The sequence below is a fragment of the Poecilia reticulata genome, chromosome 19 (assembly GCF_904066995.2).
Source record: "Poecilia reticulata chromosome 19, P_reticulata-male-v2, whole genome shotgun sequence".
NCBI classification, from domain to species: Eukaryota; Metazoa; Chordata; class Actinopteri; order Cyprinodontiformes; family Poeciliidae; genus Poecilia; species Poecilia reticulata.
The window spans coordinates 6,685,873-6,701,105 of record NC_088848.1 but is presented as its reverse complement, the minus strand read 5'-3'; the positions used below and the strand labels follow the sequence as shown (position 1 = coordinate 6,701,105).

The 15,233-nt window shown below is 38.7% G+C and overlaps 1 protein-coding gene across 1 annotated transcript; it reads left to right on the top strand.

Moving 5' to 3' along the window:
- Window positions 1-3,632: 3,632 nt before the first annotated feature.
- Window positions 3,633-14,862, top strand: LOC103481401 (uncharacterized). The gene is made up of 6 exons (XM_008436808.3): window positions 3,633-4,306; window positions 7,159-12,537; window positions 13,458-13,653; window positions 13,737-13,816; window positions 14,460-14,557; window positions 14,651-14,862. The coding sequence occupies exons 1-6, from the start codon at window positions 4,247-4,249 to the stop codon at window positions 14,709-14,711; spliced, it is 5,874 nt and encodes a 1,957-aa protein (XP_008435030.2). The 5' UTR covers window positions 3,633-4,246; the 3' UTR covers window positions 14,712-14,862.
- Window positions 14,863-15,233: the final 371 nt, after the last annotated feature.

Below are 15,233 nucleotides of genomic sequence, written 5' to 3'. Positions count from 1 at the left end.
CCTGGATGTGTTTTGTCGTTTCTGCAGCTTTGGTGTTTAAAGTTATGTGCAAAAGTCGTAGCCGTTACCTGCCAAGATTAGTTCTTGTTTCAAAATATACTTCTGTTTTTTTTTTGTTTTGTTTTGTTTTTTTATGCTCTGACCACAGGAACAGCTCATTACTCATCTCTGCATATGTGCTGCAGAGATGAGCAAATTTATGTCACATTGATCACTTTTTGTACTGTTTTATTAAATGCCTCTCAGTGTTGCAGGACTGTGTTTATAAATTCTGTATTACAACATTTTGGTGTAAGTTGTACTTTCGGAAGCCCTGAAGCAATACTTCATGAGGCAGTGTACTTGAATCAGGAAGTGGTTTCTGGTATTAAGGCACGTTGAAGTTTTAACCAGAATCAGATCCGTTTGCCAAGTTTGGGTCACGAACAAGGAATTTCTTTTTCTTTCTCACTGAAGCTGCAAAAACCTGCAAACCTGTAAAAACTGCTTTTACAGATCAGTCGTGATTAATTAAATGTGACTTTTTTGACAAGAAAAACCCTTTAAAGTAAAGTGAAAATTAATGACAGTTAAAGACGTGTAGCATAAATATTAACCCCTTCAGTTCTGTTCCATTTTGACTTCACTAAGTATTCAACACCTTGGATGTTTTACTGTTTCTTCATTGCTTTTACAAATTAATTAGGATCAACAAAATTTTACTTTTTTCCCAAAAAGAAAGCTAATTTCTACAAAAATAATAATTAAAATATGTAACATGAATTAAGTGAGTAAATATTCACGCCCTTCTGGTCTGTAATTATTGATTGCACCTTTGGATAAATCAGATAATCTTTGAAAAAAAATGGAGCTCTTCTGCCATCTCTGAGCAACAACTACAGAAATACACCGCTCAGTCAGGAACAACCAATCAGAGCGAGGAGGAGGGTCTTAGTGCCGTCAGTGTATACCTCTCTCTCTACACTACAGCTTCTCCCTGCCAGGAATGCTAACGCTGGTTAGCATAGCCATCGTTGACGGCAGATAAACAGTTTTCCTGGAACTATAAGTTGTTTCTCCACCATTAGCGGATTTAGCAGCGCATAAACAAACATGATTGACAGCGCTAAGACCCTCTTCCTGGTTCTGATTGGTTGTTTCTGACTGGGAGCTGTACTTTTCTTCAGAAGGCAATGGTAGCGATGGGAGGAGACAGATTCACTCACAGATTATCTGTGTCACATTAAACTGTCACAACATGGTGACAGCTGTAATAAATAAGTAAATAAAAATTCCAATACTGCAGCTTCAAATATTTTCATTTAAATGTCATGTTGCAAATAGAAGATTTCATTTTTGTAAAAAAAAAATTTCCAAAAATGTAAGTATTTTTTGCTTTTGTTATTTTTCTTCCTTTATTATATGTTTTGTATTTTAATTGGGTTTTGATATTTGTAGTTTTTTGTTATTGTCTGTATTTTGTCTCTCTTGAAAAATATTTTTAATCTCAGTGAGGCATATCTGAGATTACATACATATAGAATTTTTTTTTATTTTACCATGATTGATTTGAAAAAGCAAAGTGTAAAACGGTGCAGATACTTTTTATAAATAAGTATGTATGTATACAGTATTTAAAAAAAAAAAGAAGACAAAGTTGAAGTAGAGCCATATGCATGGCATCGATCTGGGCACTCTGACTGTTAAGTGCTCATTAGAACGACAGGAAGTGATGCTCAGATGTTAGCTGCACTTTTTATCCAATCAATCAAAAATGTATTGATTTAATGCAGAAGATTATGTTACAGTTTAAACAGATGAAACAGCAACAAAACAGTAATGGATAAAACACAATGGGATCAAACCAGTTATATTTTTGGATAATTCTGTCTTTTTCAGTTTTTCATGTCTGTATGAAACACTGAGTAATGCACCTCCCCTCCTCCACCTGTTGCTGTGCACTACCAGACAGTTAGCTGAAAAAAGGCTTCAAATAATTTATTCCTTTTGTTACAAGAAAGGAGAAATAAACGAGTTGTTTAGGAATATTTTAGGTTTAAATTTTGGAAATATGGAAAATAAAGCTCATTCTCAAGCAAATCAGCAGAGATGCAGCAGAAATAATCACACAGTCAGCCTCACTTTACTGGAAGCAGGCCACGCTACCAGAGGTTTCAGCCGGCCACAGCTATACGCAGAAAGAAACCACTAACAGCTTTTCTCTCTAGCTCTTCTCAGCTGCTGATTTGCTGAAGCCTCCAGACCTATTTCATGTTATCAGACTCTGTTATGCTGCTGGTCAGCTGTTTTCGGTTCTTACACATTTCAGATCATCAAATAAATGTTGATATCAGTTTAAAATGACCCGAGTAGATAAAAAATGCTGAAATCACTTCAGTAGAACCTGTCTGACAACAGAAAGTAGATAAAATATCTAGAAAAGCAATCTTTTATGGTACAGAAATTCAAACGAGTGAGAAAAAAACACACCAGTATCTCTACCTCTTTCTTCAAACAAGAAATTAAAGTTTTGGAGTGTCCTAGTCAAGGTAAATACCTAAATCCAATTGAGGTACTGCTGTGTGACTTTAAACAGGCCATTTATTTAAAAAAAGCAAAACAAAAAACCCTCAATTAAAGCAATGCTGGGAAGAAAATGATCAAATTTCCTCCACAGTGATGTAAGATCAGGCCATGGGCGGGCATTGAGGGTCATTGGGGGCATTGGAGGACATTGGGGGACACAATGGTGGACTTTGGGGGGGCATTATCCGCCCACAGAGTCAGCCCTGGACTGGAAACTGTTGTTGTTTTTACCTTAGAATGGCCAACTCTCTGTTATTCCTATATTAATTTAATCAGTAGGGGCTTTTGCACTTCCCATATTTGTGTCCTCTGTCACTTTTTTTCGGCAGTTAAAACTGTTTAATCGTTGTTAACACGTCGTAACCTGCTTTTCCAAGCCGTCTTCAAACGCAACATGAACGCTGAGACGCTGTATTCATGACGGGCTGTTTGTAGCAGAGAGCAACTGGGAAAGTCACAGAAAGGAAGAAGCAGCGCTGGAAGGTGATTGACAGCGCTAAGACCCGCCTCCTGGCTCTGGTTTGGTTGTTTAGTTAGCACTGGGAGAAGGCAGAGGAGCTCGATTTTTTTCAGATTATCTGTCTCATACCATATAGACGTCACTGCCAGGTTGGTTAGGGTAACTTTTCACTTCACAAATGAGATTACACTGTAAAAAGCACAAATCTAACCAAGTATTCTTGGTTTAGTTTGTAGTGTAAACATCTTAATAGACCTAAAATAAAACAAAACTAACTTACAAGTAAGTTTTCAGCAAGATAGGAGCTTGTTTCAAGGCAATAATTCCTTGATATTGATGAAATTGTAGTTACACTGACAAATTATTTCACTTATAGCAAGACATTTTTCCCAGTACATGTGAAGTAATCTGCCAGAGTTGTGTTTTTTGCTGTGTATAATTTGAAAACTTAATTTTAAATTTACTCAGGTCGTTTTTATGTTGTTGTTGTTTTTTTTATTTTTTTTTTTTTTGTCTAATACTGACATTTTCTCCAGATCTGAAACTTTAAGCAGCAACAATAAATTCAAAACAGCAGAAATCTGTAAGGGGGCAACGACCTTTTCACGGCTCTGTGTGTGAAATAAGATTTGTAACTTCTGTTTCTGTCACTTCTCTTCATGTAGTGACAGAAACAGAAGTAGAAGCAGATGAAATGTGCTGTAGGTCAAACTGCCGCTGATAAACCCTGTGCAGTCTAATTTTATCACCTTGAGGAACTTCTCCAATTCCTAACTTCTACAAACGTCTTCCCATGCTGCCTACTGAGCCTAAACGTGCAAAAATGAAAAAATAAATAAGCATGTATCGCTGGGGGGAAAAGTGCAGATCAATTCATGCACTGGTGAAGTTTACCATGACTCGGCATACTCAAAGTTATTTTAAAATTGCATTTCTCACTGCAGCTCAGCAACTCATCACATGCATTTTAGTGGTCTGATGTGTCAAAAGTAGCGCTGTTTACATCCGCAAACTGCAGCGCATCGGCTAGACGCGGCGCTCAGCTGGGATCAGCCTCTTCCTGATCACAGCGCCGGACAAACGCCAGGAGAGAGGAGTCCACCTGCAGGACGCAGGAGCGTCTGGAAACAGCTTTCTGGTGAAGCTTCAGGATAAACTCATGCGCTTTTCTGTTTCTCTGCTTCAAATGGTCAAGAGTTAAACAAGGAAGGAGGCGCAAAGATGGAGCCGGACCCCGACGGTCCGTTTCAACGGGTGGAGAGGACGCTGATCTCAGTCTGGGTGAGCAAATATCATGTTAACTTTATACAGATTTGATGGTAAAGTTTAAAGTTGCGACATGAGCATTAATGTTTTAATAGTGTCTTCCTGTTTAGATGTTTCTCACACACATTACACACAAACATGTCCCCTGTTTTCTGCTCCTCCCTCCTCTATTCATCTATATTTGGTCTTTAACTTGCATCGGTCACGTTTCTCCGCTTTTTTCTTTTATCTTCTTTATTAGTTTACTATTTATTAAAATTATTTGCTCTGCTTGAACACATCGGCTCTGTTTAAACATTATGATAAAATATAAATGTAATATAAATGTATATTTATATATTTCCATATTTATTGAAAAAGTCACTGTCGTGACAGTATGTTATGCTTATGTTAACTATAAACAACCAATCAGAGCCAGGAGGCGGGGTTTAGCACAGCTAGCATAGCATATTGTGAATGGTCAGGTTAGTTAGCATAGCCACTGATGACGGAGGATAAACGGTTTTTCTGTAAAGGTCAATTGTTTCTCTGTCATTAGCACATTTAGCAGGGAGAACATTAAGCCCCTCCTCCTGTCTCTGATTGGTTGTTTTTGAACGGGAGCTGTGCATTTCTTCAAAGGGTAGCAGCTCCTGGAGGAAGGTCGATCTTTTCACAGATTATCTGTCTAATATTAACAAATATGTAAAAAACTGTTTGTGGAATAACAGTTAAATACTGCAGCTTTAAATAATGCTGCAATGTGATAAAATTGTAGCCTATGGCAATAAAGTATAGTGGGATACACTCTATGGAAGCCCATTTCTGCCACCATGATGGGGAAAAAGTGTATAATTTGATGTCTCATGATAATCACTGAATTATTTCAGCTGAGATAATATCTTGTAATTTATTCTAATGAAAAGATACAGCTTTAAGTTGAATAAAACTATATTCTTATGAATGTCTGATAAGTGTTAACCAGTTCTGGTTTGATCAGTAGTATCTAAAGTCAAAAATGTGTCAAAACAATGCAGCAATACAAGAAGTACTTCCTTTCTCACTTCAACATAAGACTCAAACATAGAATTGAGTTTCAATCTAATATCCTTCTCCTTTATATCCAGGACTCATAATAATTAGCTACTTTAGCAGCAGTCCATGGAGTTTCAATAGTTATGGATTTTGTCACATCCATACTTAATAATCTCATAGCCTGCAGTTTTTACATACTTCCTCATGATATTGACTTATCCAATTCTAATGAAATGTATGTCTTATAAGTAAGAGGTAAAAAAATTCTTCTTCTTTTTTTTCCAACACATGGCAGGAATTTGCTCCCATACACAAGACAAAACTCTTGATACAGTCAGAAAGAGAAGAAAAGCAAGACAATATATGTTTCTTTAACAAAGGTTTAACTCTGGACTCACTATCAGCTTATAATTCATATAAGTACATACATTTATGTGAATATATTTGTTTCTGAAGTCAATTAACTGACTTAATGAAGCATGTTGGGATGAAATGGCTGAAAACTCAAGGTATGCATCAGGGTCATGTCTAAAATATTTCAGCCCACTCCTAATTTCCGATTATGACTTTGCAGTGGCTGCAAAGTCATAAACAGAACAGAGTGAGTTGATGAAGGACAGAAAAATATACTAATAGGCCTTAAAATATTTCTGAACGTCATGCACTCGCCTTCTTTTCTTCTGAATTATACTCATAAACAGGATGCAGACTGATTGGAGGTGGGGCATCCAATTTACAGTAATTGCACCCCGACCTCACTTGGTGGCGCCACTGAACACAAGACCTCAGATATTTAAATATCTCTTTTGTAAACCTACTTATGTTCACTGTCAAGTTTTAGCTACTAGTTCTTTTTGCTAAAATGCCATTTTATTACCAATTAAACTGAGTTATCATAGGCAGATTTCTTACACTACAATATGACTGACAGTATGCTAACTTTGAATAAAATTTACCACTATTTAGTGGCATTTATGCAAAAGGTTTTAAACAAAAAGGCATAAAAATAATCCAGTTGGTTTGTTTTCAACTGAAATGCAGAAATTATTTCTCTTGCTTCTGAAGTTATCTACTATATTTATGATTACAACAATAAAAATGTTAATTAGGACATTTATTGTTGTTTGTAGTTAAGAATGGTAAAGCTTTTCTCTGAGTTGGTTACATAGCCTGGTTGACCGCCTGAGTACCTGCAGTTCACTGCATTTCTCTTTTAGCTATTAACATAAATAGCTTTATGTTAACTATTTGTGTTTTTCATAACTGTATTCACAAATGGACAATGCAGTTTTGGTCCTGAATCAAACCAAGTTTGCCAGACTACCAGGTGTGAAATCACCCTAAGAGCCTTATGATGCATAAATGATCCTTAGGTTCAGAGCAAAGTGGCTTAACAGACGACATTTCTTTGAAACATCTTTAGAAAGTAGAAGATTACAAAAATACCTGTTTGTTTGCGAGCAAATCATAAGGACATAGGAAATGACTTTTTCACAGTACTGTAAAACGTTGTCATGTTTTGCACATATCGTTAATATCCACGTATTTAACAACACACCCTTAATCTTACATAAGTGAGATCTGTTATTTAATCAGTAATCAGCGAAGGCCACTTCTTTCAGACTCACTAATGAACCTTGGTTTGTGTGACAAGGTATTGTTGTTCTAAAACAGGAAAGGGCCTTTAGCAATCAGCCTGCAAAGCGGCAGGGACGCTATTGTGTAAATAGCCTCTTACACTGTTAGTGTACAAGTGGAACTAAGTGCCTTCTTATGTCTCTCTCTCTCTTCGGCATCAGATTGTGCACAACACACTCATTAAGATGAATAACACTTTCCCATCTCTTCCCCAGTGTTACATAAGTGAAGCTGTGAGCAGATTCCTGAGGCCACAACCAGTTGAAGCCGTAGACTCAGATGAACCTGGAGTCGACGGCGAGCCTGCTGACCGTAGCCAGAAAGACGACGACGCCAGAGGGGTAGAAGTCGGCGAGGAACCGTCTCTTTCTACTGTTTCTCTTGTTAGCTTGTCTTCGCCGGTTGTTGCATGGGAGCGCTGCGCTGCAGACATCGACTTGAAGCCCAAAGAAGAAGATCATGAGAACAAAGAGGACCTAATAGAGGAACAGCGCCGTCAAACAGGAAATGAGTTTGCAGAGCTGCTGGTCACTAAAAGTGCAAAGGCACATCAAGGCAGTCAAGAGAAAACTGAGATCGAGAAATGTGACACTTGTGAGGAAAGTCTGGCTCCTGAAAATGATGGTCAGCGTGCAACTGGTGGATCTGGACATGTATGGGTGAAGGATGGAGTGATTGAGGACATGGATTCAAAAGAAGCAAGATCGGGTGATCATCGGAAAGTGGTGGAAACCTTGGCGGACATTGAGGAAGAAGCTGAAGAAAACTCAGGGGAGGAAAGCAATGAAAAGACAGGACATCAAAAGGTCAACAAAGCTTCTGCAGCGATTCTAGGAGATGCAAACATCAGTGAAGATGCATCTCAGCTGGACTCTGGTAACAAAAACCTCTCAGATGAGAAAACTAAAGACGTAGAAACTCAGCTTAGACAGTTACCAGGGGATGACAACGTCCAGATGAGAGTCGCTGAAGAAGCTGCAACGGCAGAAGAGTCAGAACAGGACAAGAGCGGCCGGCCGGCCGAAGACATTTTAACTCAAAGTGGCAGCAAATATGTGCAAAAAACAGAACCAGACACGACCGAGTTTACAATTACAGAAGAAGATGTGCTGGTCACCATTATGCAAACTGCAGAGGAAGATGTGAGCGTGGAAGAAATATCAGCAGATCTTGATTATGAGATGGCAGAAGGCAAGAATCTCTCAGCTGAAAATGAAAACTCAGCAGAGCAAACACAACAAGTGGAAACTCTTGTCTGCAAAGAGTTGTCAAGTGTGGCAGAAGATGAGAGGGTTGAGGAGGAAGAGGATCGTAAGTCTGCAACACATGAAGAGTCAGAGGAGAGGAAGAGTAGCAGAGCAGACGAAGATGTCCCACAAGAGGAAAATGTTTTAGCCCAAAGTGTCACAAGCAGCGAGGAAGAACAGGATCTAAAAGGAAACGACTCTGCAGAGCCACTGATCAAAGAAAATATGACTGAACATCAACTGGAACTGGAGAAAAAGTTGCACACTTCTGCAGAAAGAGATGAGGCTGAAAACAAAGAAGACCTGGAGGAAGAGAGAGATGAAATACTAGAAGAAAATGAAGAAGAAGACTTGAAAGAAGAAAGTGAGGTAAAACAACACACTGCAAAGGAAGAGAGAGGAAATCAGAGGGAATGTGAGGTTGCGGCAGAGATGCTAGGAGATGCTAACATCTGTGAAGACGCATCACAGCTGAAATCTGAAAATGAAAACACAGAAGAGAGAGTGCAACAAGTAGAAGCTCAGCATCTTGTCTGCAAAGAGTTGTCTGGTGTAGCAGAGAGTGAGAGGATTGAGGAGGAAGAACCTGCAACACATGAAGAGGTAGAGAGGAAAAGTAGCAGAGCAGTTCAAGATGTCCAACAAGAGGAAAATGTTTTAATCCAAAGTGTCACAAGCAGCGAGGACGATCAGGAACAGTTTAGTCTAAAAGGAAACGACTCTGCAGAACAGCTGATAAATGAAAACATGGCTGAACATCAACTTGGACTAGAGAAAAAGTTGCACACTTCTGCAGAAACAGAAGTGATTGAAAAGAAAGAAGAAAATACAGCCAATGAGGCAAATTATGAAGAGCTGGAAAAAAGAGGTGATGGAGATGTTGGAGAAGAGTCTGTGAGCAGAAAGAGAGAAGAAGACGTCCCAAAAGTGGATGAAGTTAAAGAAGAGTTGGAGGAAGAGAGCAATGAAATCCGGATGGATGGTAGAGAAAAAAATGAAGAAGAGTTCGAGGAAGAAAGTGAGGCAGAACAGTTTACCACTGATGGAGAGACAGGAGAACAAAGGGAGGATGAGGTTGCCAGAGCAATGCTAGGAGTTACTAACATCTGTGAAAATGCATCACAGTTACCTTTTGAGAAAACTAACAATGTAGGAACTCTTCTTCCTGTCTGCAAAGAGTTTGAGAACGTCCAGATGACTGTTTTTGAAAAAGATCTGAATACAGCTGCAAAGCAACAGACAACAGAAGAGTCAGAACAAGATAAGAGCAGAAGGACAAATGAAGAGGAAAATATTTCCACCCAAAGTGTCACAAGCAGCGAGATTGATCAGAGCACAGAAGAGGAACAGTTTAGCCAAATAGGAAACGACTCTGCAGATCAGCTGATCACTGAAGACACGACAACACACCAACTTGGACTAGAGAAAACCGAGATCCAAAAGTTGGACACTTGTGAAGAAATAGAAAGGGTTGAAAACAAAGAAGACTTTCAGGAAGAGAGAGGTGAAATAGAGGAAGACAATCGAGATGAAGACTTTGAGGAAAAACAACACATCGTGAAAGAAGAGAGAGAAGAGCAAAAAGAAGATGAGGCTGGTGCAGTCTTGCTAGGAGACGCTAACATCTGTGAAGACGCATCACAGCTGAAATCTGAAAATGAAAACTCAGCAGAGAGAACAGAACAAGTGGAAACTCAACACCTTGTTTGCAAAGAGTTGTCTGGTGTGGTTGAGGATGAGGGGGTTGAGGACGAAGAGTCTGTCACATGTGAAGAGGAAGAGCAGGATAAGAGCAGCAGAGAAGTTGAAGATGTCAGACAAGAGGAAAATATTTTAACCCAAAGTGCCACAAGCAGCGAGGCTGATGAAGACACAGGAGAGGAGCAGTTCGACCAAACAGACAGCGACCAATCCAATGATGAAGCCAAAGAAGACTTGGAGGAAGAGAGAAGTGAAATCCAGGAAGATGATGGAGAGGAAAGTGAAAAAGACTTTGAGAAAAAGAGTGAGGCACCTGGAAACAACGAAGAGGAAACAACTGTTGGATCCGGACATGTACAGTTAAGGGAGGGAGTGAGAGATCGGATTGAATCGAGTGAAGAAGAGGAGTATGTGAGACTGGATGATCGTTGGAAAGTGTCGGAAACCTTGGAGGACATTGCAGAAGATGATGAAGAAGGAGCTGAAGAAGACTCTGAGGAGGAAAGCAAGATGCAAGAAAGCACCCCAACAAAGGAGGCAGAGGACGGCAATGAAAAGACAGAAGAAGAAAGGGACAATAAAGCTTCTGCAGCAATGCTGGGAGGTGAAAACCTCAGTGAAGATGCATCACAGCTGAACTTCTCAGATGAGAAAACTAAAGTAGAAACTTTTCTCCCTGTCTGCAAAGATGAGCTAACTGACCTCAACGTCCAGATGACTGAAGATCTGAATCAGACAACAGATGAGAAGCTGAAAGAGGACAAGAACAGAAGGACAATCGAAGAGGAAAAAACTGAGTTTACATTTAAAGAGGACGATGTCACCAGTATGCACACAGAGAAAGAAATTACTTTGGAGGAAATTTCATCAGATGTTGAGGAGAGGCTTTCCGACAAAGAGATCTGCATGAAAAGAGTTTGCACAACCGCTCCAGTTACTGTAAAAGCTGGAGGCGAGTCTGAACGGGAAATAAACATTGGCTTTAGCAACGTTCCCTCGGGGGTAATTGAAGGCCAGGCTGGCCTGTCTCACGAGCTCAACACCAAGGCGTGCGAGGAAACTCCAGAGGCAGTTCCTGAGCACAACAATGAACTCGAGTCAGATGAAAATACCACACAAAGGTTCTTCGAGGGGGGAAATTCAGAGGAAATTCAGACCATTCACTTACCAGAAGAGGTGGAGGTATTTAAAAGCAGCGAAGCAGGAGGAGGTGAATATTTACTGATAAGAGAAGGCAGCACAGAGGAAAGCAAGAAGGAGTTGCAGGTTGGAACGCTTCAATTTGCAGAAGATACAGAGAAGCTGAAAAGCGACAACATAAATCTGGAATTAGATCATTTTTCAGAGGAAGAAAAGGTCGAGTTACTGGATACTTCAATGAAGACGGAGATCAAACAATCAGACGAGGAATTTGAGACTGAACTGGAGGATGAGGGCAAAACGGCTGAAAGGGAAACAAACAGGCTGCCCCAAGATGTCTGTGAGAAAAGAGACGCTGTAGCAGCCGATGAAGGAGTTGAATCTGCAGATGAAACTCCTGAATCCCCCAAGAGTGAAGAAGGGAAGATGACACAGATAAGTCTTGGTCCAGAACTTGTACAAGCTTTTAGATTGGAGGATGACCGTGAGACCGAGCCTAAACTATTTGATGAAAGTGCCACTGAATTTCGGCCGGTGAGGTTTGACACTGAAGAACAAGACGAAGTCCTGGATTTAAATGAGATCACGACTCTTCAGTTAGTGGGGACAGCATCTGATCTGATCACAGGACAATCAGCCTTATCGCAGCGTCAGATAACGACAGACACAGAAACAGCTGATGAATCTGAGACGACCCTTGGTGAAATTACAAATGAGCCGCAAGAAACAAAGAAACACTCAGAAGATACAGCTGAAGAACAACAGGATGGGATTGATGAAGAAATCCTTGATTTGTGGATCGAGACAGTGATGTCAAAGGACACTGGTGGGATTAAAGAAGACCGACTTACAGAGGAACCAGGCGAAACATCGTCAGAGGAGAAGAAAGAGGGAGTGATGGAGGCAATTTCAGAAGAAACAGAAACTTCCTTGACCACACTGGACTCTGGGTTTTTGGACCAGACTTTCAGTCATACTCAGATAATTAAATCAGGAGACACCGGATTACTACCCGACAAAAATGACAATTCAGAAGACATCTGTGAAGTTCTTACGTCTAACTCTGAATCTGCATTGATTGAAGAAATGGTTGAAACTCTTCAGCCTTACCCGATAGCGGAGGGAGCATCCGGTGAGATCGGATCCTGCCCCGATTCAGGAGTTTCATCCCCAGAACCAAAACATCTGAATCAGGAAGGAGGCACAGCTGAAGAGAAGCAGGATGGAACTAAACCAGAGACAGATGCAGTGAGTGGAGACGATGAAGAAGCAGATGTTACGTCACTGACAGAAGCAACAGAGTCCGACATCTCCAGTGAAGTCCAGATCTCTCCTCTGTTAGAGGAGGAAAGTGTTTTGACTGAATCACCTTCTGGAGGTGAACCTCAGGATGAACCTGAGAAGAGAAATTTCTCCCTGGTTGCACCAGAGGAAAAACCTTCAGAAGATCTCAGCGAATCATTTCCAGCCCCTAGCGGGACTGAGCTGGAAGAAGATTGGAGCGAGGTATTGTTTCAGACAAACCAAAGCAATATCAGTTCTCTGAAGTTCACTGCAAAAACACTGAATCTTACCAAGCAGTTTTGGTCTAGTTTCTGGTACAAACACCTTCGTACATTTGAATTAAGATAAAACTTGTCAGCAAAACACAGGAACTTGTTTTTAGCTAATAATCCCTTAACATGGACGAAAAAGTGCTAGTCTTCATCCATGTGTTATTTCACTTAACACATGGGGAAAATGTCTTGTTATGAGTGAAATAATCTGCCAGCGGAACTATAACATTTTCATTAATATTAAGCAATTATTGACAAAATAAGCTGTGGTATATTGCTGAAATGTTACTTCCAAGTTAGGTGTGTCTTAATTCAAGTCTATTAAAATATTTGCACTAGAAACTAGACAAAAAAACTTTGTAAGATTTGTGATTTTGCAGAGTACCAACTAATCATCTTTAATTTTTTAATTACACTGCAAAAACATAAAGTCCTACCAGATGCTTTGGTCTAGTTTCTAGTGCAAATATCTTAGTACGCTTGAAATAAGACAAAATTAACTTGAAAATAACTTTTTACCGATATACAGGAACTTGTTTTGAGCTAATGATTTCTTAATGTTTATTTTTTAAAAAAAGCAGTTCTAGTTTCTCTGGCAGATTATTTCACTTATTAGAAAACATTTTCCCCCATTTTATAAGTGAAATAATCTCCCAGTGGAATTAGAACTTTTTTTATCAGTATTAAGGAATTATTGACTTAAATCAAGCTCCCATAGGTTGCTGAAAAATTACTTGTAAGTTAATTTTGTCTTAATTCAAGTGTGCTTAGATATTTACACTAGAACACAGACTAAAAATACTTGGTAAGTTTTTAATTTTTTGCAGTGTGCAGATAAGCTATAGAATGAGATGATTTTTTTATTTGCAGGTTGATGCCGCCATGCTTGATTTTGCAGTGCAAAAGTCTCGCATTGCGGTGAAAAACCCTCGTGTTCGGCCCCCGACAGACCCCCGCTCCTTAATCCATAAGCCGTCTGTGGATCCAACCCCGCCCCTGCCGGTGCCTGGTAAAGTTCCTGTGGGTTTGCCTCTAGGCGGCTTGGGGATCGGGATCAAACTGCCTGGTAAGTTTGATTCTCTGCAGCACATCAGTCCCTGTTTTCAACATTTAAAAAAAAGTTATTTATGTATTTATGTTTGAATTCAGGGATTGGAGCAGGTTTTCCTGTTTTAAAGAAAACACAACGGCCCCCAAGACACGAAGACAACCCAGAAACACAATCACAGGTATCGCAATAATCTAATGATTCTTTAGTCGATTATTCTGTCAGTTAATCAGATTAAAAATTTCAGATTTTTCATTTAACCACTTCAATATTTTGAATGCATTATTAACAATACAGTAAAAGATGCAAATAAATGAAAAAAATTAAATGATTCAATTGGGTATTCAAATATTTTAATGCGTAAAATGCAAACGCTAAGGAAGAGGATTAGGACCACTGAAAAAAATAAAAGCATTTTGACTTTTTCTCAGATTTTGAATTATTTTCTCAGAAGACTAAATTTTGAAATTAAAGTCAGAATTCTGAGAATAAAATCAAGATTTTGAGGAAAAGTCAGATTTTTTTCCAATGGTCATAATCCTCCCCCGTAAATAACACATTATTTCTTCAGTGTACAGTTTTTTGGGGACTTGCATGTAAAATGCATATATTTTTCTACAGTTCTGTATTAATTACTGATCTGACTGTGTTGTAACCTCAACAAATTATATTCCAGTTAGTGATTAACTAATGAATCAATTCGTTGATAATTATTTCTGCGATTGATTAATCAGATTAATCACTTCAGTCCTACATTAATTCATACATCGCTATTTATCTTTATGTCGGGGAAAGCTAAATGTGATTTTACTGTAAATCTAAAGGAATCTGAGGAGAAAAAGGAAGAGGAAAAGAAAAGTGATGCTGCCAAAAAGGATGAAGTACCAAAGAGACCCAAATGGATGCCACCCGAACAACCAGGGTAAAGCCAAAGCAACAAAATGTTCCGAAACCCTAAACTTTGTTGTTTTCAGCAAAAGATCATGAATTCTCTTTCTTTTTTATGTCTCCACAGATTTGGAAATCCACTCATGTCTGAACTCAAGACCAAGCTGAAGAAAACTCCCAAAGAGTGAAAACAATCATTTGAATGCTTTCTGTGAATAGCTCACTATATTATAAATATTGCTCTGTTTTTGTCTTTTATCTAACTAAAAGCATTGATGAGATTTTCATGCTATGTACTTTTTTTGATATTTAGCATTTATAATAAAGCAAAACCAAAAACAGAGTTGTTGTTTCTTCATGCAAGATTTGGCCACATGAGGCCATGATGACACTGTCTGATCCTCCTTTTTATTCTGTACAAATTCTGACTCTGCTGGTCTAACACACACCTTTATGTAGAGAGGGTTAACCATTATTATTATTATTATTATTATTATTATTATTATTATTATTATTATTATTATTATTATTATTATTATTATTATTATTATTATTATTATTATAACTCTTAAGTAGTAGTTACAGTAAAGGACTGATCTTTTTTTTACAGAATAAGAAATAAAGATAAGTAAATAAATAGAAATTGTGCTAATTCTTAAAACAAAATTGTTCAAGGAAAAAATCATTTTAGGAGTAGTTTTACTATACTG